At 30.1% G+C, this 25,275-nt stretch overlaps 5 protein-coding genes across 5 annotated transcripts; 2 read left to right on the top strand and 3 right to left on the bottom strand.

Moving 5' to 3' along the window:
• Positions 1–3,281: 3,281 nt before the first annotated feature.
• Positions 3,282–5,608, top strand: OCT59_027648 (uncharacterized protein; the record flags this gene model as incomplete). Its single annotated transcript, XM_066137137.1, has 5 exons — positions 3,282–4,047; positions 4,123–4,435; positions 4,505–4,655; positions 4,728–4,799; positions 4,880–5,608. The coding sequence occupies 5 exons, from the start codon at positions 3,282–3,284 to the stop codon at positions 5,606–5,608; spliced, it is 2,031 nt and encodes a 676-aa protein (XP_065993554.1).
• An 87-nt stretch (positions 5,609–5,695) lies between these two features.
• OCT59_027647 (uncharacterized protein) lies at positions 5,696–7,522 on the bottom strand (the record flags this gene model as incomplete). Its single annotated transcript, XM_066137136.1, has 11 exons — positions 5,696–5,732; positions 6,377–6,406; positions 6,497–6,527; positions 6,703–6,720; positions 6,800–6,830; positions 6,906–6,935; positions 7,017–7,049; positions 7,140–7,170; positions 7,264–7,302; positions 7,381–7,411; positions 7,483–7,522. The coding sequence occupies 11 exons, from the start codon at positions 7,520–7,522 to the stop codon at positions 5,696–5,698; spliced, it is 351 nt and encodes a 116-aa protein (XP_065993553.1).
• A 6,243-nt stretch (positions 7,523–13,765) lies between these two features.
• On the top strand, positions 13,766–14,191 carry OCT59_027646 (uncharacterized protein; the record flags this gene model as incomplete). Its single annotated transcript, XM_025310466.2, has 1 exon — positions 13,766–14,191. The coding sequence occupies one exon, from the start codon at positions 13,766–13,768 to the stop codon at positions 14,189–14,191; it is 426 nt and encodes a 141-aa protein (XP_025182291.2).
• Positions 14,192–20,487: 6,296 nt separating this feature from the next.
• OCT59_027645 (uncharacterized protein) lies at positions 20,488–21,365 on the bottom strand (the record flags this gene model as incomplete). Its single annotated transcript, XM_066137135.1, has 3 exons — positions 20,488–20,733; positions 20,807–21,090; positions 21,158–21,365. 3 exons carry the CDS (start codon positions 21,363–21,365, stop codon positions 20,488–20,490), a joined length of 738 nt encoding a protein of 245 aa, XP_065993552.1.
• A 1,567-nt stretch (positions 21,366–22,932) lies between these two features.
• On the bottom strand, positions 22,933–24,496 carry OCT59_027644 (uncharacterized protein; the record flags this gene model as incomplete). The annotated part of the gene is made up of 5 exons (XM_066137134.1): positions 22,933–23,043; positions 23,118–23,480; positions 23,800–23,916; positions 23,998–24,130; positions 24,333–24,496. 5 exons carry the CDS (start codon positions 24,494–24,496, stop codon positions 22,933–22,935), a joined length of 888 nt encoding a protein of 295 aa, XP_065993551.1.
• Between the last annotated feature and the right edge of the window lie 779 nt (positions 24,497–25,275).

The raw sequence follows: 25,275 nt of genomic DNA, 5'->3' as shown, positions 1-25,275 counted from the left end.
AAGGTCAGGAGGAATTGCTGCCATGTTTTTCCGTTATCTATTAGTAAGTTCTTTTATTCGATCTTTGAGTTGAATATTTAGAGTATCAACTTCAATCAGCTGACGTTCTAATGCTTGAAGCCCTTCCTCCTTTAGTGATGCTGTTTCTAATGCTTTCTTAAGTTTTGCACGCAACTCAGCATTTTTTTGCCTAAGTTCTTCTATCTCAGATTCATGACCCTCGATTACACCATACAGGTATTTTATATATTGCTCTTGTGATTGCAATGTATGTGCAAGCTTTGTAATCTGTGTCTTTAACGATGTATCTTCCATTGCCAGTTCTACAGATTTTTATAGACCCTACATTTAATAAACAAATCGAACAAAATTATATTCTTCAACAAATCTATTACCATCTATGTGGATATTATCGTACTCCTGAAAAACTTTGGGCTAAAGTGCAAGCTGAAAGCCATGATTTTAACATATCTGATATTACAGAGTGGTTGTATAAACAGGCTATATGGCAAATACACTCACCTATACCCAAGTATATTCCACAGGTTTCTTTTAATAAGATTACTCGACCAAATATGTATCATCAAGCAGATATCTTATATATGCCCTATGATATTGTAGATAGAAAGCTGTATAAATACTGTCTGAATATTGTAGATGTTGCTAGCCGATATAAAGCTTCAGTACCTCTAGAAGATCGCAGCTCTGCACGTGTTGCTAAGGCATTTAAAAAGATTTATGGTAAAGCAGACTGCCCGCTTATTTGGCCAAGAGTTTTACAAGTAGATGGGGGATCAGAATTTAAGGATGAAGTTATCCGATTAATGGATGAAAAAGGTGTACGTATTCGGGTGGGTACTACTCCTAAGAGTCAGGCTATTGTTGAACGGTATAATCGAACTTTAGCAGAGAGACTTTTCAAAATACAGGATGCAAAGGAACTCCTTACAAGAAGGTGCGAATACTGCTTGGGTTAAGAACCTTTCTGATATTGTGAATGAGCTAAATAATTCTAATACTCGTCTGCTAGGTATGTCTCCAGTTGAGGCAATCCAGAAAGATCAAGTGTATGCACTACCTTCAAAAATTCGGAAGGATAGACCTGTAGGTGCAGAAGAAATGGGGTGAGTGCTGGGAAAAGGGACCAAATTGACATTTCAGTGAAAATTTATTTTTTATTACAAATGGATAAAGATTTATCTAAGAAACATTTTTTACTTAATATCGAAGGGTCATTAGCATAATAAAATGTTGCGCTACGGCCTTATAACACTTTGTTACCCTATATCTGGTTTAGTTGTTTTTAAATAAGGAGATGCAAATGTCAATCAATTTTGCAGATCACTTCCAAAACAGTACTACAACATTTATGAGTGCTGAGAAAAGGGACCAAATTTTACAACCAATTAAAAGTTTTTGTGCACTGACTCAGTGTACGATTTTTTTTTTTTATTAATAAGGAATTCGCGCCTCGCAATACAACCTTTACACGTCAAGCACCGGACTCGATATACGTTAAATAAAGTATCTATCTAAAATACATGATAAAACAATAAACACAGCAAAAAAATAAAGAGCACGCTATATGAAATATTAACGTATTCATGTCTACATCGCACGATACTATTTGACTAAGTAGCCCAACTAAACTAACAAACGCGCCTGCATAAAGCCAATGCCGTTTCGCTCCCCTCCCAGTGCGCTTAACGCCACCGATGTCTTTTACTAATTCCTATAAATAATTTTAAACATCACTAAAACTCCCTCCCAATAAAGACCTCTGACAAGCCCAAATAGTAGAGTTTTTCCATAACTACTTTATTGGGATTTTTAATTATAAATGCTCCTTCGATAATTGCTCCTTAGTAGATAATTGAAACCAACTGGAAACTAAACTAAGCGGTCAACGGGTCAAGGTATATTCATTTGCTTGTTTCCCATTTCGTTTTATTTATTCTAATGCTTCTTTTCTTTTATTTTAGGTTCTTCGGCTCTCCCGGATTTGCGATCAAGGTATTTTCCTTTTTTTTCATTTGTTTATTTCTTTGTTGTTCAATTTCGTTTTAATAATGCTTTCTTTTTCTTTTTTTTTAGGTTCTTCGGCTCTCTCGAGTTTGTGATCAAGGTATTTTCCTTTTTTTTTCATTTGTTTGTTTCTTCGTTGCTCCATTTCGTTTTAATAATGCTTTCTTTTCTTTCTTTTTAGGTTCTTCGGCTCTCTCGGATTTGTGATCAAAGTATTTTCTTTTTTTTCATTTGTTTGTTTCTTCGTTGCTCTATTTTGTTTTACTTTGTTCCTAAACTAATGCTTTCTTTTTTTTCTTTTTAGGTTCTTCGGCTCTTTTCGGTTCTGCAGTCAAGGTATTTTCATTTTTTTCGTTTGTTTGTTTCTTCGTTTCTCCATTTCATTTTAATTTTGTTTCTAATGCTTTCTTTTCTTTTTAGGTTCTTCGGCTCTCTCGGGTTTGCGATCAAAGTATTTTCTTTTTTTTTATTTGTTTGTTTCTTCGTTGCTCTATTTTGTTTACTTTTGTTCCTAAACTAATGCTTTCTTTTTTTTTCTTTTTAGGTTCTTCGGCTCTTTTCGATTCTGCAGTCAAAGTATTTATTTCATTTTTTTGTTTCTTCGTTCCTCCATTTCGGTTTAATTTTGTTTCTAATGCTTTCTTTTCTTTCTTTTTAGGTTCTTCGGCTCTTTTGATTCTGCAGTCAAGGTATTTTCATTTTTTTTTCGTTTATTTGTTCCATTTTATTTATTTTGTCTTTGCTTTATATTTTAGGTTCTTCATATCTAATTATTTTTCATTTCATTTCATTTACAGTTCGTTTTATTTTGCCAACATTGGTTTTTGTTATTATTATTCATAATTCGGTTTATTATCATTATTAGCCTTATTATCATCAGTGTAGTGTATTATTTTAACAAAAATGATAATTTTTTTGGTATTTTGCACTACGGGAAATTTGTAATGTGAATTTTCAACGAAAATAATGAAATTTCTGTATTAGTCTAAAATCTTTTTTTGGTATTATGTTGCAAATTTTGGGAAATTTATTTGTTATATATCGTTATCTATCGTTATCATCGTTATCTTATCATTTTCATAAGACTATATATGGCTAATGGCGTTGACATCTCATCAATTTAAGTGTTGTATTATGTTACCAATCCTGTATATTTAATGTTTTTATACAATAAATCTTTTTTTTTGGAGGTATTTTATTTAAATAAATAGAATTTGCATTAATTTTTTTTTTCATTCTTCTTATCCTTCTTACTAATGGAGTCCACTCACGAAATATTTTATCCTACAATTATAGAAGCCCATTCAATAAATTCATTATCTAAAGAATTTGAACAACTTAAAGCATTATATCAAAATGATGGTGAATTAGAAATTAATGACAAACCGGAATCCACTCCAATTCCTGATGAAAGTGATGCATATTCCGTAGATGAATTATCAGAAGATGAAGGAAATGAAATTTTAACTTCAGCTCAAAAAGAAAAATTTCAAAAATTATATGATATAATGGATGTTGATGATGATGATGAACAAAAAGAGCAAAGTAAAATGGAAAAGCTTTTAAATGAACAGGATGAAAAGGCATTTAAGCTTATTCTTCATTCTGACTGTTGTAATAAAAAATGTTATACAACCAAAATCAATCATGATAATGCTCTTCTTTCTTTTCAAACAATAAAATCACTTCCAAAATCTGAGTTAAATATGTTTTTATTAGGATTACTCCACGCTATGAAATGTTCAGATCAAACCCATCATAGTAAAACTGAAAAAAAATATTTAACTATTAAATATATCTTTGATGAAATTGAAATTTGTGAAACAGCTTTTCTTCATATTTATTCACTAAGTATAAAAAAATGGAAGATGATTCGAAGTCATTATCAAATAAATGGGTTTAAACCTATATTACATGGAAATAAAAGAAGAAAAAGTAGTCATGCTTTAACATTTGAAACAATTTTACATATACTTACTTTTATTATTAATTATGCCAATATTCATGGATTACCTTCTCCAGGTATAATTTATTGATTTTTAATCAAATAACTTATTTTACTTAATAAATATATTAATAAGTTATTTAATTTTATAGGACGTAGTTTTCGTGATGATACAATGGCTATAATTTTTCTTCCAGTTAGTGATAGTTATATAGGATTATATCGACTGTATGAATCAAGTTTAGAAATTGATTCTGAACATTATATAAGTTGTTGGACCTTTTTAAGAGTTTGGAAAAAATATATTCCAGAAATTAAATTTTTATCTCCTAGAAGTGATTTGTGTTTTCATTGTAAAAATATGAGGTTCAATACACAATTTTGGAATCAAGATGAAAAGGATGATAAAGTAAAAGAATGGCATGAACATATTACATGGGCTAATCAAGAAAGAGATTATTATAGGTTAGTAACTTATTAATAATAAATTCTTTACAATTTTGTATATTAATTTATATTTTATATTTATTTAAGAAACTGTATAAAAAATTCTAAAGATCAATTAACAAAAATTGATAAAGAATTAATAATACGTCCTGGAGTTTCAAATTCTTTAGAATTTGAAAATCATATTTCATGGGATTTTGCTGAAGGTGTTCACCTTCCCTACTCCTCACAACAAGAGGTAAAAGTTTAAATATTAAATAATTAAAAACTTAGCATTTTTATTATATATTAATATTATTAATATTTTTAGGGATCAATTTACTTTAAATCACCATGGAAAGTTTCTATTTTTGGAATTTGTGAAGAAGCCTTTCCCCAACAGGTATAGTTTAATTATATAAACTAAAAAAAAATATATAAAATTAAATTAATTAATAATAAAATTAATAATATATTTTATAGAAAAATTATTTAATACAAGAAAATGAAAATGTGGGAAAAGGTGCAGATGCTGTAATTTCTTTGGTCCATCATTATTTTAAAACCCATGGTCTTGGAGAAAAATACCTAATCGTTCATGCTGATAATTGTTCAGGTCAAAACAAAAATAATGCCATGATTCAATATTTAACATGGAGAGTAATGAATGGTTTACATGATCGGATTAAATACTGCTTTATGGTAGCTGGTCATACAAAGTTTTCTCCAGATGGATTTTTTGGATTAATTAAATTAAAAATGCGAGTTTCAGAAGTTCAAGATCTTTCTGATATGGTAGAAGTAGTTCATAATTCTACTACTGGAGGATTTAATACAGCACAAACAATTTATGGTTTAGGTGGAAATCAAAAAGTTCTTTTTTATAAATGGACTGAATTTTTAAATAAAGAATTTACTAAAATACCACAAATCCTTCAGCAGCATCATTTTGAAATTTCAAATGAAAAAAATGGAATAGTAAATGTTCAAACAAAAGTTGATGGAGAAAAAATAGAAATTTCAATTCTTAAAAAAAATATAACTCCTTTAATTAGTTTTCCAAATATATTGTTACCAAAGAAATTATCTGCAGAACGACAATGGTACTTATATGAGCAAATCCGTGAACATGTTACTCATCCAGATAAAAAAGATCAATATTGTTCAAAACCACTTATACCAAAACCTAGTAAAGACAAATCTGAAAATTAGATAGATATTTAAGACTGTTGCTAATTTGCATTCAGGGTGAAATCACCTAAGGGTGATTTCACTCATGATTAATTTATTAAATAAAATTCAATATTTCTCACTTCGTAATTTGCATATAAATCCCCTGTAAATTTTTTAAATTTTTTGATAGGAATTATAAAAAAAATGAGTCGCAACGATAAATAAAAGAGAATAAGTGAATGAAAAAGGAAAAAAGAATGAGGGTGAATGAAAAAAATAGGGAGAGTGAAAGGGAATGAAAGAAACGAAGGGGGAGCGAAGGAGGAACGAAATGGAGCAAAGGGGGAGTGAAAGAAACGAAAGGAACGAAAAAGAACAAGTGGGAATGAAAAAAAAAATGAAAAGAATGAAGGGGGACGAAATGTAGTAAAGGGGAATAAAAAAATGAAAGGAACAAAGGGTAGTGTAAAGAAATGAAAAAGATGAAGTGGGAATGGAAAAAAAAAATGAAAATAACGAAAGGTAGTGTAAAGGAATGAAAAAGATGAAGTGGGAATGGAATAAAAATGGAAGGAACGAAGAGTAGTGTAAAGGAATGAAAAAGACGAAATGGGAACGGAAAAAGACGAAATGGGAACGAAAAAAAAGAAAGGAACGGAAAAAACAAAGTGGAAACAAAAAAAATACGAAAGTAACAGGTGACCAAGTGAAAACCAAACCCATAAAATAAAAGAAGAAATAAAGTTAGTAGGGAACGGAAATTACATGTAATAAATAAACAAAAACAAAAAAAAATAAAAAACATACCTTAGTAGTTGCAGAGAAGAACCGAAAGACCTAAAAAGAACGAAATACAAAATGTAAGAAACGAAATATAAGAATGAAATAAAAAAATAAGAAGAAACGGCCATGTAGTGCTGGACATACCTTAATTGCAAAACCGAAAGAGCCAAAGGACCTAAAAAAACGAAATAAAGTTAGTAGGAAACAAAATGCAAGAAGCAAAATGAAAAAAAGACATACGATAAATTTTGTGGCCGAAAGTCGAAATGAGATTATATTAGTAGGGAAACAACATATAATCGATTTTTGATTAATATCTCATTGCAACCATCGTGTGTACTTGATAATACCCATCAGAGCCGAAGAACCTAAAAAGAAAAAAAAAGAAAGCATTAGAAACAAAATGGAGCAACGAAGAAACAAACAAATGAAAAATAATAAAAATACCTTGACCGCAGAACTGAGAGAGCCGAAGAACCTAAAAAGAAAGAAAAGAAAGCATTAGAGACATAATTAAAATGAAATAGAGAAACAAACGAAAAAATGAAAATACCTTGACTGAACCAAAAAAGAGTCGAAGAACCTTAAAAGAAAAAAAAAGAAAGCATTAGAAATAAAATTAAAACGAAATAGAGAAATGAAGAATGAAAAAAAATGAAAATACCTTAACTGCAGAACCGAAAAGAGCCGAAGAACCCTAAAACGAAAAAAAAGAAAGCATTAGTTTAGGAACAAAAGTAAACAAATAGAGCAACAAAGAAACAAACAAATAAAAAAAAGAAAATACTTTGATCGCAAACCCGAGAGAGCCGAAGAACCTAAAAAGAAAGAAAAGAAAGCATTATTAGAAACAAAATTAAAACGAAAGGGAGAAACGAAGAAATAAAACAACCGAAAAAAAATGAAAATACCTTGACCAATGACCACAGAACCGAAAAGAGCCGGAGAACCTGAAAAGAAAAAAAAGAAAGCATTAGAAACGAAATGGAGCAACAAAGAAACAAATAAACGAAAAATAATGAAAATACCTTGACCGCAGAACCAAGAAAGCCGAAGAACCTAAAAAGAAAGAAAAGAAAGCATTAGAATATATTTTTTTTATTCAGATTTTAAAATAAAGATGCGGTTACCAGTATTTATTCTAAAACTGTGTATAAATAAATAACTCATCAAATGATCAGATATAAAAACTGGATTTCGTCTTGTAATAAACTGGTTTTTGTCTTGTGATCCGAATATTTGGAATTTACGTCAGAAATCACAAAATCGCATTTATCTCAAAATGTATAAAATGTCGATTTGGTCCCTTTTCCCAGCACTCACCCCAAATACGTTTACCAGCTGGTTCTCTTGTGAGATACTTACTTGATAACTCAGATTACCAAGGTAGGAGACGTGCAACTGATCCAATATGGTCTACTAAAGTTTATACAATTGAATCTTCCACAGTTGTTGATGGGCAGCTGGTTATATATAGGTTATCTGATGGACCTAAAAAAATATTTACTCGAGAAGAATTATTAGTTGTGCCATCTGATACTATGCTGCCTCCTACTCATATATTATATTAATTTTCAAGTTGTGGTATCCTATAATCTCCATGTGCATACATTGTGATATTATCTTGTGCAATCCATTTTTTATCATCCATAGGGGATAATCCCACCTTCGACATTTCTATAACATTTATGGCATGTCTATCAGATCGGATTGCTCTAAAGGTGACTGTATCATTATGTTTAGGATCAAAGAGTGCCTTATTATACCGCTCATGGTGGAACTCTTTTTTAACTACCTTTGAGGGGACACCTTTAGCCTTACGGATACCATGTTTTGGATTTGGATTAGCTCTCATCCCCTACCTTGAGAATGGAGTACATTTTGGGACGGAGGCCAATAAATTCTGCTATAACTGCTCCATTACATTCATCCTTAAATTTCCCTGGGATTTTCATATTTATGTCAGTCTTATCACCTAATGCTTTTCGTACAGGGATGATCTTTAGGATAATCACTGAAGTCAAATTGGTCTGCCATATCTATGAGGTCTGCATTGATATCCTCAGTTTGGATTTGTACAAGAAGTGAGTCTGTGTCTGTATAACATAACTGGATTTTTTCACCATATCGTACTTTAAGAGTATCATAGTAGAATTGATACATACAGAACTTCGAGAGGTCAAGCACACTCATACCCACATATGTTGGACGGTTAAGCATTACCTCCACTTTTCGTCAGTGGATTGCAACAAGATTTTCTGAGAATATTTTACGACCCTTGAATGCAGGATCTGAGGTAAGCTTTTTATATTTCTTGGGATGGGTTTGGGGTTGTACTACTGAGACACGTACACGTTTTCTGAGATTTTCCATAGTTTTACCAAATACACTATTATTCATGAGTTTATAGAAGTCCTTCTCAAAATCATTCTTAGCCTTAGCACGTTCGGCGGTGTTAAATTCTATATATGGTTTCATCTATGGAGCCTGCTCGAATTTTATAGCTTCATAGACCTTCTTGATTACTAAGCCCTGGCTAACATAATACTGGAGATTTCTATAATGAACTACATATTCATCCTTATCAAATAGGTTAGGGATGAGCTTATCTGTGGGTGTATATCGTTGTCCTGAACGTGCTATTATTTCCTGCTGCTTTTTACTAAGCCATTCCTTCTTAACCTTCATTCGTTCTGGTGCAAGGGGGTAATCTGTGTGTTGTGAATGGAGGGCTTGAGGGTACTCCAGTTTGACTTTAAGGATATATCCCTCAGAAGAATCATCTGGTATTTCATTACTTTCTATTTGCCTTTGAATGTTAGATAACTCGTTTTCCTCCTTTATCCAGTGGAAGTTACCTGTAGGTAAGTATTGCAACATGGCCCATCCATATAGGTTATTTGCGTCTAAGTATAGAATAGATGACTTGGGCTTATCTGCGGTCCATTTACCTTCTCCCATACCTGGATTATTTGCACGAGCATATCGTTTACTTACCATAGAGATTCCACCACGTAATCCTTGTTCTACCATCATATACATATCCTGGTCAGTTATAAGATCCAATCTTTGCCCTGTCATGAAGAATAGTGCATCCCATGCGAAGCCTGGTGTTGAATAGTACCAGAGAGGATCTAACCCATATTTTTTCAAAGCCATTTCTCGGAAATTCTGAAATATATCGGCTAGTAGAAGGACGTCAGTTTTGAGATAAATGTCATGATAATCTTGCATTGTTTTACATCCTGCTTTTTCCCATACATACTGTGCATATTCATATTCTTTATCACTAATGTGGGTTTCATTAAGTTTGCTATAGAATGCTCCTTTAGGTGGTAAACTAGTTTTCTCGAACTTTTTCCAGTCATCCATATATTCATACGGGTAGACACCTTTCTTAAGATAAATCTCGAGTAATTCAGGTGGTATTTGACTTCGTGTTATCTTAAAGTTTTCGGGATGTGTAAAGCATCTACCTGCATCAATTCGCCATAAGTGTTGTGGATTACTACATTCTTGTGCTCTACATTTTTCTGCACCTAGGTTGGATGCTAATTTGTCGAGACTTGATTTCATGAATTGTAGGCTGTCTATAAATCGGAGGGAACCTAACTTGAATGCCATATACTTTTCCATGTTATAAGGGATAGGATCAATATCATCCTCACATTCCATTGCACCAATTCCTTGCATAATTATGTGTCCATCATATCCTGATAAATTGTGAAAGATTACTGGGATATGCATTTCACGAGGTTTTATGGATAAGTCAAGATTACATCCTCTATGTGCTGCACCTCGATACCTTCCTGTAATATGGCAGTGGTCTCTTACTTTATTTCCATCTAAGGGGTTGCGACATATCCAGCAGTTTATTGCATTATCATAACTTACTTACTCTTGGGTTGTTAATGGCATCATTTCCATTGGGTTTCTGAATTCATTGCGAATTGCTTCAGCCAGGACCCCGAATAATACTGATATAACTCACATTTGGGTTTGCGTAGAGTTTATATGAAATTATTTTTTAAACTAATAAATTGAATTTGCATAGATCAGCCTAATTTTAGATAACTCACAAATTATGTTTGCGTAGAATTAACTAAAATAGGAACTAAGAGTTTAGAGATGCGTAGTGTTGATCATTTTTTAACTGTAAATAAATATCGTCAACTCGTTATGTAAAAAATGTTTACATTTTATATTTTATATTCCGTTTGTTTAAATTATTTATCCAAAATTTTTTTAATTATTTCTGGGTTATTTTAATTATGTTAAACAATACGTATTAAATTAAATTCAATAAATTTATATCGTATTTATTCTAATTATGTTAAAATTATATCGTAATAATTGTTGTTTCCCACCCCCTAGCTTTTAATACGTCAATACATTGCGGGTTGTTCTTATAAAAGATAATGAATTACTTGTATTATTACAATAAAGGTAAATTTTCATATTATATAGAAAGAATTTATATCAATTACTTAGTAATTCAATTTTAATTCCCGTAAGTTTCCATCTTACATCACTTGTATTTTTGATACACATTTTTTTTTATCTAAAATACTAAAATTTATATTTTATAATACTGAATTATGACAGGTTGGAAATATTCAAAAGAGCGTTTAAAAAAGCATCCATATGTTGCCAAAGTATTACGTGCAAAAAAAGTTATTTGTATATGTGGAGCAGTGATTAAACTTTCAAGAAAATGGGATGAAGATTATATTAACCGTCATGCTAGAAGTAAAGGATGTACACGAGTTGAAGGTCAAAAAACATTATATAATTATTTTGATATTAATAAAAAATATGATAATTCTAATGATTCCGATGAAGAATGAGAAGATTGGAGTAGTGAAGTTGAGGACGCAATGGATGATGATGATATTATTGGTGTTGACGAGCGTGATGATGAGCATGACGAAGATAACAATTCTATTGATCTTGATTTTAATGAAAACATTGATTTAACTTCAAATAAAAGAAGAATTTGTAGTGGGCTTCGTTCTGCTAAAATTTCAGAATATATTAATCGTACTCCTGCAAATTTTGGTGGTTCTCGTCGTGTAGAAATAATTGCAAAAGAAATATGGAGGAATAGATTTAAAAAGGGATTTTCTAGAAAGAAACTTAATTTAAAAGAAAAAAGAATTCTCAATCATCAAATTTATGCTGAAAGTCAATGGTTTATTGACCGTCAAAGTAATTATATTATTTTTATATTTTTATATTATTTGCTAGTTTATTTATTTTGTTATATTAAAACTTGCATATTTTAGGTGATTCTGTACGTGCTAAAGAATGTAACGGATATGTTAATGAAAATTGTCATAATAAAATCTGTTGTACAGCATGTTTATCATTGCGTTCAAATACTTTATTGGCAAATCGAATTGCTATACCAACACCAAAATCTCAAAATATAAAACATACTCCTTTATTTTGGTTTGAAAATGATCCTATGAAAAAATATTTACAAAATGTTGATTTACTTCAGATTTGGAATATTATCAAAGGAGACGAGTTATCTCATACTAATTCAACTGTATGGCTTACTTTAGCTGATAAAGCAATGAAAGGTGCTTTTAACGATAAACCTGTATTTACTGGACTATGTCACATAATGGTCCAAGCATATTTACGAAAAGAAAAAGACATGGGAAAACAAAATTCTAAATATTCAGAGGAATTCACTAATTTTCTTGTAATTTTAGCTAGTTTTAGTAATCGAGCTTTGGATCTTTTTCGGCAAAATTTGGAAGGAAGAAGTATTCAAAATATAAGGTATTTTATACATTTAATTAATAAGCTTATACTTTAATTTATATTAATAATAAATTTTATTTTAATAAGACGATTAAGAAAGAATGAAATTGATTGTCTTACTGACCCAGAGCTTTGTTATGAGAATGTTGCAAGATTTAAACGATTAATAGATACTTTGCGTTACGATGGTCCTATCACTGCAATGACTGATAATACGAAATTAAAATCTGGTCTTTATTATTCATCACAATTCGGCTGCATTATTGGATCAACATTAAATTATAATGAAACAAAAATCACTAATTATGATCAAATTCCTCAAGTAATTAATAAAATCAAAAGTGAAAAAGCATTCGCAAGTAGTGTTCGAACATATATTTTACAAGTGAGTTAAATTATATATTAGCATTAATTATTTATATTATTTATTAATTTATTAATTATATATTTTATTTAAATATTTAGATTCCACTGCCTAAATTTCCTCCGGTGGTAATTGCATTAATTCCAAATAATGGTTCAGATAAAACATCTACAATTGCTGATTTTCACCGGGAACTTTTAATTAATATCGCACCTCAATTAAATTTGCACATTTTAAGTATTGGGTCTGATGGTGCGCTAGTTGAATTTCAAGCCCAAACAATTATTCAAAGTATGGCAACAAACGAAAGATTACAAATGATTGATACAAGGTTTGAGGTAACTTTTAGTTGTCCAATTTTACCATCAATCGGACCTGTTGTAAGAGTACAGGATCCGAAACATGCTAAAAAAACTTGCCGAAATATAATTATGTCTGGTGCAAGAGTTTTATCACTTGGAAGATCAACTGCACGGTTTGACCATTTTTTACATATTTCTCAACGTCCGGATTCCATAATGTACAAACAAGATGTTGTGAAACTTGATCGTCAGGATGATGGTGCTGCGTATAGAGCTTTCTGCTCTTCAAATTTAAGAAATGTGTATTTGCAACATTTGGAAAATCCCGAAGATGAGGAGATGTGTAGATTTTTTGTTTTATTGTTTATTTTCGGTAAATTTTATTCTATTGTTATTATTTTAGTCAGAAATATATACTAATTAAAAATTCATTATTATTAAGGTGAATTAATTGATTGCTATCTTAATCGACAAATCAGTCCATTAGAACGTATTAAAATGGCTATGACATTTTTTTTTCTTCGTTTTTGGTGCCAACATATATTGAATTTATCAGAAAATTATCCTGATTTCATTAGTTTAAAAAAGAATTTTTTAGCTGATCAAAGCTATTCTATTCTTACATCACTAGCAGAATCAATGATTCTTTTGATAAAAGCTCACTGTGAATATTATTCATCAGTTCCTTTACTTCCATGGATGCATGGATCTGAAGCTGTTGAGCATTTTTTTGGTATTGCTCGTCAAATAAATTCAGACTTTACTTACGCTGAACTGATTCATCTGATTCCAAAAATTGCTCAATGTTCTAAGGCACTAAGAAATAATAATCTTATATACGAAAAAGAAAAATCAGTACGTGAAGGTATAATAAATCTACAAGACATAGTGTAATTTAATTTTACCTTTACTTAAAATTCAATGACTAATGTAAAATTTTCATAATATTTAGGATACCATTACGATTATAATAATATGGATCTAAATATTGAACAACTCAATATTTTGCGTGATTGGCCAACGGACTCTACCATACGTGACTATTTCAAAGATTCTTTTAGTGTTGCGATGGAATTATGTGAGGCGTTAGGTATAGATGTTCCATCAGAGAATAATTTAAACTTAACCTATGTGGAACCGATAATTTTAATTCAAAATCAGGTTGATAATGATATTTCAATGGATAATGAAATTATTAATGAATTACCGGTAGATGAAGATCCACTTTTAAAAGAAAATGATATTTCTACAGCTATTGAGATAGCTTTAAAACAGACCGGGTTTCTTTCTTTATCAGATGATGATATAGTTAAATTAGATGTGGGAGATCTTGCTAAACAAGTGGATGTGATAGTACAAAATACTCGTTCTAATTTAACTCCAGTAAATAATGGTACGTAACTGTCAAAAAACTTGTGTATAAATTATATTTGTTTATTTATTAAATAGGGAATTATAAATTCTATTTATTCAGATGATGTTAATTTAAGTATTCAGTATACTTTAACAGATGGCCAATTAAATTTGGTTGAAATGATAGAAATTCGTGTTAAACATGAAGCTTACTCTTCAAAAAAGTTGGAACGTAAATATCGTGGTGAACAAATTGCAAATAATAGCGATCCAGGAATAATAAATCCGAATAAAGCAAGTCATATGGTTGCACATCTTATTAATAATGAAAATCCAGAAACACGATTTGTTACACAGCGTGAAAAACGTTGGATGATAAATAGAAAAACCATGGCAACAAAGCTTGTTCAACAACATAGAGAAGACTTGGCAAAAAATAAAAATAAGAAAAAACGAAACGTTAATTCAGTTATTTGTGAAAGTAAGTTTTATATAATAAATAATTTAAAATCTATATTATTTTTTAAAATATATATTTTTTAATTTAAACTTTATTTAATTTTCACAGTTCCGAATATTGACTGTGCCAATGTTAATACTGATAATCCCTTATCAAATAATCAATTTGTTATTGCAATTTTCGGTTTAATACTTTGTATTGCACGCGTCATAGCAATGTATTATGAGGTATATAATTATCATTCTTATCATGTAGGAGAGGTAACGGATCTTGATAGTTTATCGTATATTACACTTCATGTATTTTTACCAATTCATTATAACATTTTTTCCGGTCTAACTAATGAAAAATCAAAGATTTTTACGCACCATCAGCCTGATAATATAGTATATCATTTAGCAAATATAGATGTTATTGTGACCGAAAGTTCTTTAAGTTTGAAAGGCTTTGGAAAGATTATATATAATTACTTTAATCGCGATGATATAAAGGAGGCAATAGTTAAAGGGTAGAAAAAATATCATTGAAATTTATATGTAATATGATTTAAATTGGTGATAAATTAAATATAATAAAATTTAAATGGTTTATTGTCCTTATAACTCACATTTTAAATTTGCGTATTTTAAGCAATTTTTTAACTAAGATTTAAGTTTGCGTAGCGTTACTATGAAAAAAAAGTTGCGTAAAGTTAATAGTAAACGCATGCCGATCATTTGTGAGTTATATTAGTATTATTCGGGGTCCTACTTGCATGCGGCGTTTCCAGTTCTTGAATTCATATATATCATTTCCTTTCTTTACTGATGGCATTCGGTCTGCTTGTGGGGTTTTCTTTAATCCTCGACATATTGCTACATGTTTGTCATGGATTTCTTGTTGATGTGTGAAGTGGGAGATACACCATCGGCAGACAAATGTTGCATGTCCATCTTTTGTACGTTTATTTACTAAACGGCTCATATTCTTAATCCAGCAATAGTGCTGCTTTTCCCCGTTACTGATAAGTACTAAATCTATTATTTTACGGCCCTCTGCATCATCCCTATCGGTAACATATATTGGGCATAGGCGGTGGTCACGCCATTCACAGATGCAGAGGGCAATAGTTGGGTTCTGTCGCTCAAATCTTCTTAGAATTACCTCATCAGCTTGTACTGGAAATTTGATACCTTTAAAGTTTAACTCATTTACATACTCCTTATACTTGGAAATTCTTTCTGCGTTCTTTTCTACTGGATGTAATGCTGCTAGGATTGCCCACTGGAAGCATTTGTCATCATCATTAGCTGGATTTACTACTCCCTTTTTCGTGGCAAGATCTTTTGGGAGTGGTATATGTCCTGCTCCTGTGGGTGGTTGGAATTGCGAGATTTCTATAAATATTTTTTCTACACGATAGAATTCCCAACCTGATCCGTAATTTACATAGTCTTCTACTTTCTGCATGATTCTTGCTAATGCAAAGTTAAATGTACCATTAATATCTGTTGATGGTAGGATTGGCATATTGCGAGTTTTAAATGGTATGTTATATCTGTAGATATACTCTACTCCATCATCTTCACTAAAGTTACCATATCCAAATAATGTCTCAAGGTAAGAATCTAAACGTCTTATTGTGGCAAATATTCCAATTCTTACTTTTATTGATCCCAATCGATTTCTTTCATCCCGAAGAATATTCTGGATTGTTTGACTGTGTGCTGTAAGAAATGAAGCATAGTCATGCTCTCCAGGTGTTCCTATAGCAATATCAGCCGTAAAGTTTGAGTCTGTTAACTCTTTTCCTATACGTACCTGATCACGACGTTCAAAGACTACCTCATAATGTGGGTCTGGGTCAATTTGCATCATGCGGGTTATCTCTTCATTGGTTACCGCCGCTTGTGCTTCACGGATTTGGCGGATCTCATCCTCATATTCCTGCAATTTTGCATTTGAGCGGGGATATAGGATGGATTTGACAGGTACCTGCTTGAGTTCAGCTAAAACTGATCGGATGACTTGTCTGTGTTGGGCACTTCTTGCTTGATGTGTTGACATCTTGTATACTTTTTAGATCCCTCTTTTATTCAATTACATTTTTTCTGAAAATAAAATTAATTGTTCGCCTACCCTATAACATCTGCAAATTGAATACGGCGTAATATTACGAAAATTTACGCCTGCGAAATACTCCGTAAATTTACATGACCTTCGAAAAATTACGCAACAGTAATATTTCGTAATTTCAACGCAATATTTCGTAAGTTTACGCGTAATATTTCGTAGAATTACAGTGTAATATTGCCATGTATGTAAATTTTACATCGTAGAATTTCTTAGATTTACGGTGCAATATTTCGAAACTTTTCGAAAGTGTAATATTTCGTAATTTTACGTCGTGGGATTTTCGTAGGTTTACGGGTGCAATATTTCGAAACTTTTCGAAAGTGTAATATTTCGTAATTTTACGTCGTAGGATTTTCGTAGGTTTACGGGTGCAATATTTCGAAACTTTTCGAAAATGTAATATTTCATAATTTTACGTCGTAGGATTTCGTAGGTTTACGGTATAATATTTCGAAACTTTTCTGAAGGTATAATATTTCGTAATTTTACATCGCAGAATTTCGTAGGTTTACGGTATAATATTTCGAAACTTTTCCGAAAGTATAACATTTCGTAATTTTACATCGCAGAATTTCGTAGGTTTACGGTACAATATTTCGAAACTTTTCCAAAATATTATTATTTCGCGAACTTTTTTCACAAATTCAAGTGATTAATATATGTAATTACAAAATAACATTTTTCACTGTAACTTACACGTAATATTTTATAAATTTATGTAATTTTTGTATTTTTATTCGAAATATAGCTACAATAAATAATTTGTATTTAAAACTATCATAATATTGCGTTCAATCTCGTCAATAGAATTTTTTTTAATCTTATTTGTCGCTCATCTTCATTTATTTGACTTTCGTTCTTTGACTTTTTATTTTTCAACTTCACTTCTATTTCATCTGTGATTAATATTTTGCTATATCTGATATTATAAAATAAAAGTCATTTGGATAACATTATTTGTTAATATCAAAAGGATGTGTTGTAAAGACAAATTGTTATTAAAACTTAACCTATAAACATAATTGTAATAAAGTCGTACGAACATTAACGAAATTATGAAGTACATACCTTCAGTCCTTTTACACTGCTATGTTGATAGCATGCGTTAAATTCATTTCTGCATCAACGAATATTACAAGATCAAAAGTTAGACCAACAGTTATCATTATGCGTGATTATTAATATTTTTTATAAAAAAAAAAGTAAACTTACGAACATTAACGAAATTGTGAGGTACATACCTTCCACTCCTTCTACACTATTACGTTGAGAACATGCGTTAAATTCATCTCTACATCAAACAAACATTACAAGTTCAAAAAGTTAGACCAAACAGTTGTGATTATTATTAAAAAGTTGTAAACATACGAACATTAACGAAATTAAGGAATACATACCTTCCATCCCTTCTACACTATTACGTTGGGAGCACGCGTTAACTTTATTTCTACAAGTTCAAAAGGTTAAACCAACAGTTTCAATATGCGTAATTATTAATATTTTTTATAAAAAAGACGTAAACATACGAACATTAACGAAATCGTGAAGTACATACCTTCCATTCCTTCTACACTACTACGTTGAGAGCGTTAAATTCATCTCTACATCAAACAAACATTGCAAGTTCAAAAAGTTGGACCAAACAGTTGTGATTATTATTAAAAAGTCGTAAACATACGAACATTAACGAAATTAAGGAATACATACCTTCTATCCCTTCTACACTATTACGTTAAGAGCACGCGTTAACTTTATTTCTATAAGTTCAAAAAGTTAAACTAACAGTTTCAATATGCGTGATTATTAATATTTTTTATAAAAAAGACGTAAACATACGAACATTAACGAAATCGTGAAGTACATACCTTCCATTCCTTCTACACTACTACGTCAAACAAACAATTACAAGTTCAAAAAGTTGGACCAACAGTTGTGATCATACCTTCCATCTCTTCTACACTATTACGTTGAGAGCACGCGTTAACTTTATTTCTACAAGTTCAAAAAGTTAAACCAACAGTTTCAATATGCGTGATTATTAATATTTTTTATAAAAAAAGACGTAAACATACGAACATTAACGAAATCGTGAAGTACATACCTTCCATTCCTTCTACACTACTACGTTGAGAGCGTTAAATTCATTTCTGCATCAACGAATATTCAAGTTCAATAATTGGGCCAACAGTTGTCATTTTATGTGATTATTAATATTTTATAAAAAAGACGTAAATATACGAACATTAACGAAATTATAAAGTACAAATACCTTCCATTCCTTCTACACTACTACATTGAAAGCACGCGTTAACTTTATTTCTACAAGTTCAAAAAGTTAAACCAACAGTTCATTATGCGTGATTATTAATATTTTTTATAAAAAAGACGTAAACACATTAACGAAATTACAAAGTACAAATACCTTCCATTCCTTCTACACTACTACATTGAGAGCACGCGTTAATTTTATTTTTACTTTATAAGTTCAAAAGTTAGACCAACAGTTATAATTATTAATATTGTATAAAATAGTTAAATTATGGAGTATAAATACTTTCCATACCTTTACCATTATATTGTACGCAAAACTTTCCATGAACAATTATTAATATTATGAAATAGTCGTAAACCTACGAATATTAATGAAATTATGAAATATAAATAACTTCCATACTTCTACTATATTGAAAGTACGCGTTCATTTTTCCAGCAGCTGTTGCAAAGCTTTTTCATGTATAATTTATTAATATTATAAATATTCATAAAGCCTATGAATATATATAAATACTTTCCATGATACTTCTGCTAGTCTTCTGCTACGCAAATGTACAATGAGCGGTCCTTGCAAAATAGAGCGTATAGAGAATATTAAGTTTGTTTATTTAATTCGTGTTTAGCTATTTTTAGATGATCGCATGAACCATGTATATGCCATAATAGGTTAATTTATCAAATTTACTAGATTTATAAAATTAATTCGTAATCTGTGAGTCAAATTATATGATTTTGGTAGAGTCCTAAAGAATTCTGACCTCGACTATTAAAAAAAAATTCTTGCATGATAAATATAAAATTAAGAGAAATATGCATGACGTGTTGATAATATATACTATATAAATAATATAACAAATAACTAGAGGTTAATTTGTAACACTTTTCACAAATTTATAATTTCTTATGGTTGGCACTCGGCATCAGACTTGATAGAAATAAATTTAACTTTCCAAATATTGCGAAAGAGGAACAAAAAAATGAATTTTAACAAAATTGATAAATTTTGTGCGATCAAATTCAAAATAATTTTGTGTTTCATGGATAAAAATTCTTTTATTTGTTTAACAGTTATCAGCCAAATGAGAAAAACTCAAATTAATAAATTTTATATACAAATTAATCGCAAAAACATAAAATTCACCAGTCCTGCCACACCAATAAAAAAAAAATATCTTATGCATACAATAAAATTCACCTTATTATACATCATCATCTTCATCTTCAGTTTCATTTCCGCTTTCTTCTTCCTCATAGCTATTATCTTCAAAATCGGAATATCTTATGCCCGTTTGACTGTTAATTTTTTTCTTTAAAGAATAATATGATTAGCCATGAAATGATATTTTATTAAATGCTACTACAAAATTACAAACTTACTAAAAATTTTTTAACTTTTTGTTTCATGATATTCTTTTTACACCTTATTTCGTCATGATTTGGGTTTAAAATTGTTGAGCAGGTCGCAAGAACATATGCAAGTTCTGCATTAGAATGGTCATTTTGGGAGGGCTCTGTCAATAACGCTTGCTAAAACAATCGAAGAATTTTTGTCCTTGGGATTCATTTTTTTGAACAGGCCTTCAAAACAATCTTTAACTTCGGGTTTTCTCTCCCACTTTGCTACTTCAGACGGCCCGGCATTTGTGTTTATAGGTGGTAAACAGGATCCGAATATAGAAAAAATAGCCTCCCTTGATTTCGAGGACAATGTTCCTCTTACAGACCGTACTTGTTTTGTTAACTTTACAAAGAAAGTTAATACTTAATATTTTATTTTATTTTATTAAACATTTTGTTATCGAATAAGGACTTACTTGTTTATGTATATTCTCGTTGTAATACGTGATCCAATCATCTTCAGTAAAATTAGAGAAAAAACTCGCATGGTTCAGTACTAAATATCCTTCAATCAAAATAATTAGAACGTAAATAAATAATAAAATTAAATATTTCAAAGATATTCCTACCACTATGAATGATTCTTTAACGCTTGATGACAAATTTATTTTATCAGAAAGTAAATTTTTTAATTCGGATTTAAACTCGTGTATTTCTTTACTTAAAGTATCGATTTTATTTTCAATCTTTGTTAATCGATCTACCATAATTACAATAAATATTAATTACAAGATAATTTTATTAATTTCTTAAATATTTGCGAATACCTTCAATTTTTGAATTTACAGGAAGCCATCTCTTAGTCTGAAGAACGTTAACTTCATCATTGATGGTTTTGCTGGTGTTGATGTTGGTTTTACTGTTGTTGTTTCTGCTTCGGCTTCGGCTTCTATCACTGCGCTTGTGATTCCCTTCGATTAGCAATTCCTCAATTTTCTTATGAGAGGATTCTCTCAATTTATTTCCTGATTCCATAATGATACTTTTGAAAAATGGGATTTCTTACAATTTAAGAAAAAAAAATATTTCTGAAGAAAAAAAATTGACCATTATTTATGAAAAAAAAAAACTCTTTAACAATTTTTCGTACTAGTCATTAACAGAAACTTTCGAATACTCAATAATTACATCATGCAAATTTTCGTACCAGTCATTAAGCAGAACCGCAGAAACTTTCTTAGTAATAATTATGTCAGTCGAGGAAATAAAAACAAATGCGCGTGAACATAAGGATAAATCGCATAATTACTCATTATTCTAAACCAGGAAATTTTTTCGTACAATTCGCATAATTACTCATTATTCTAAACCAGGAAATTTTTTCGTACAATTCGCATAATTACTCATTATTCTAAACCAAGCAAAAAAACTTTCTTAGTAATAATTATGTCAGTTGAGGAAATAAAAACACGCACGTGAACATAAGGATAATTCCGATTACTTACTCATTATTCTAAACCAGGCGTACCAGTCATTAAAGCAGTAACCGCAGAAACCTTCGAATATTCAATAATTATATCACTTTATATAAAAATAAATAATTACGCGTGAACATGAGTTTTTTCCTTGTTATTATTATGGATAGAACCGCATGATTTCGATACTTACTCATTATACTAAACCAAGCAATTTTTCGTACAAGTCATTAAAGTAGAATCCGCAGGAACCTTGAACCTTCGAATATTTAATAATTATATCATTGTTATATCATATATGGAAATAAAACATAAACACGTGAACATGAGTTTTATTATTATGGATAGAAATTCGCATGATTTCGATACTTACTCATTATACTAAACCAAGCAATTTTTCGTACAAGTCATTAAAGTAGAATTCGCAGGAACTGCAGAAACCTTCGCATACTTAGTAGTAATAATTATGTCAGTCGTATCTTACATGGAAACAAATAAACATTAAAGTTTTTCTTTGCACGATAAAAAATTTGTATAATTTCGAACATAAGCATGCATACACAGAATAAAAAATCTAATGATACCACTCCTGAGTGAAATAAAATTCAAACTCATTATATATTAGTCAGGGTTGTTTGATCAGCATTTTTGATATTAGTTGGTGTGACCGATCAGACAATGAACTTCAGTCTAACCAATAAAAAATAGAACAATTTACGAATCAATTGTAACTATGAATTTTAACAAAATTACGATCAAATTCAAAATAATTTTTTGTGTTTCATGTATAAAAATTCTTTTATTTGTTTAACAGTTATCAGCCAAATGAGAAAACTCAAATTAATAAAATTTTATATACAAATTAATCGCAAAAACGTAAAATTTATTGATTTGTTTTTTGAAGGAGATGCTCTTTTAAATGATTATCAAATAAATGTAATTTATAAAATTTAGAAGAGTGGGGGCATTTTTTTTTTTGAAATTGTACATATCAATTACTAATTCGTAATATTTGTTATATTATTAATATATTCACCAGTCCTACCAAACCAATAAAAAAAAATAATAAATTTATTAAAACAAATAAACATATATATAATTATCTTATGCATATAAAATTCACCTTATTATACATCATCTTCTTCATCATCTTCAGTTTCATTTCCACCTTCTTCTTCCTCATAGTTATTATCTTCAAAATCGGAATATTTTATGGCCGTTTGATTATTGATTTTTTCCTTTAAAGAATAATATGATTGATTAGCCATGAAATGATATTTTATTAAATACTACTACAAAATTACAAACTTACTAAAAATTTTTTAACTTTTTGTTTCATGATATTCTTTTTCAACATTATTTCGTCATGATGTGGGTTCAAAATTGTTGAGCAGGTCGCAAGAACATATGCAAGTTCTGCATTAGAATTGCCACCTTGGAGGACTCTGTCAATAACGCTTGCTAAAACAATCGAAGAATTTTTGTCTTTGGGATTCATTTTTTTGAACAGGCCTTCAAAACAATCTTTAACTTCGGATTTTCTCTTCCATTTTGCTACTTCAGACGGCTCGGCATTTGTGTTTATAGGTGGTAAACGGGATCCGAATATAGAAAAAATAGCCTCCATTGATTTCGAGGACAATGTTCTTCTTATGGACCGTACTTGTTTTGTTAACTTTACGAAGAAAGTTAATACTTAATATTTTATTTTATTTTATTAAACATTTTGTTATCGAATAAGGACTTACTTGTTTATGTATATTCTCGTTATAATACGCGATCCAATCGTCTTCAGTAAAATTAGAGAAAAAACTCGCATGGTTCAGTATTAAATATCCTTCAACCACTCCATAACATTCATCTTTTGTTGGGTAAATTGATACTTATATTAATAATTTCGAAACATTTTTCACAACATCCTAAAATTAGTCGAAATTCAAAATAATTAGAATGTAAATAAATAATAAAACTAAATATTTCAAAGATATTCCTACCGCTATGAATGATTCTTTAACGCTTGATGACAAATTTATTTTATCAGAAAGTAAAGTTTTTAACTCGGATTTAAACTTGTGTATTTCTTTACTTAAAGTATCGATTTTATTTTCAATCTTTGTTAATCGATCTACCATAATTACAATAAATATTAATTACAAGATAATTTTATTAATTTCTTAAATATTTGCGAATACCTTCAATTTTTGAATTTGCAGGAAGCCATCTCTTAGTTTGAAGAACGCTAACTTCGTCATTAATGGTTTCGTTGGTGTTGATGTTGGTTTTACTGCTGTTGTTTCTGCTTCAGCTTTGGCTTCTATCACTGCGCTTATGATTCCCTTCGATTAGCAATTCCTCAATTTTCTTACGAGAGGACTCTCTCAATTTATTTCCTGATTCCATAATGATACTTTTGAAAAAGTGGGATTTCTTACAATTTAAGAAAAAAAAATATTTCTGAAGGAAAAAAATTGACCATTATTTATGAAAAAAAAAACTCTTTAAACCCAAATCAAGCAATTTTTCGTACCAGTCATTAACAGAAACTTTCGAATATTCAATAATTACATCATGCAAATTTTCGTACCAGTCATTAAGCAGAACCGCAGAAACTCTCTTAGTAATAATTATGTCAGTTGAGGAAATAAAAGCATATACACATGAACATAAGGATAAATTCGCATAATTACTCATTATTCTAAACCAGGAAAAGAAACTTTCTTAGTAATAATTATGTCAGTCGAGGAAATAAAAACACATGCACGTGAACATAGGCATAATTACTCATTATTCTAAACCAGGCAAAGAAACTTTCTTAGTAATAATTATGTCAGTTGAGGAAATAAAACCAAATGCACGTGAACATAAGGATAAATTCACATAATTTCGATTACTTACTCATTATTCTAAACCAGGTAATTTTTTCGTACCAGTCATTAAAGTAGAACCGCAGAAACTTTCTTAGTAATAATTATGTCAGTTGAGGAAATAAAAACACGCACGTGAACATAAGGATAATTTCGATTACTTACTCATTATTCTAAAACCAGGCGTACCAGTCATTAAAGCAGTAACCGCAGAAACCTTCGAATATTCGATAATTATATCACTTTATATGGAACATGAGTTTTTTCCTTGTTATTATTATGGATAGAACCGCATGATTTCGATACTTACTCATTATACTAAACCAAGCAATTTTTCGACAAGTCATTAAAGTAGAATCCGCAGGAACCTTGAACCTTTGAATATTTAATAATTATATCATTGTTATATCATATATGGAAATAAAACATAAACACGTGAACATGAGTTTTATTATTATGGATAGAAATTCGCATGATTTCGATACTTACTCATTATACTAAACCAAGCAATTTTTCGTACAAGTCATTAAAGTAGAATTCGCAGAAACTGCAGAAACCTTCGCATACTTAGTAGTAATAATTATGTCAGTCGTATCTTACATGGAA

The sequence above is a fragment of the Rhizophagus irregularis genome, chromosome 7, assembly GCF_026210795.1.
Source record: "Rhizophagus irregularis chromosome 7, complete sequence".
Lineage (NCBI taxonomy): Eukaryota > Fungi > Glomeromycota > Glomeromycetes > Glomerales > Glomeraceae > Rhizophagus > Rhizophagus irregularis.
This window is presented reverse-complemented; position numbering and strand designations above follow the sequence as displayed.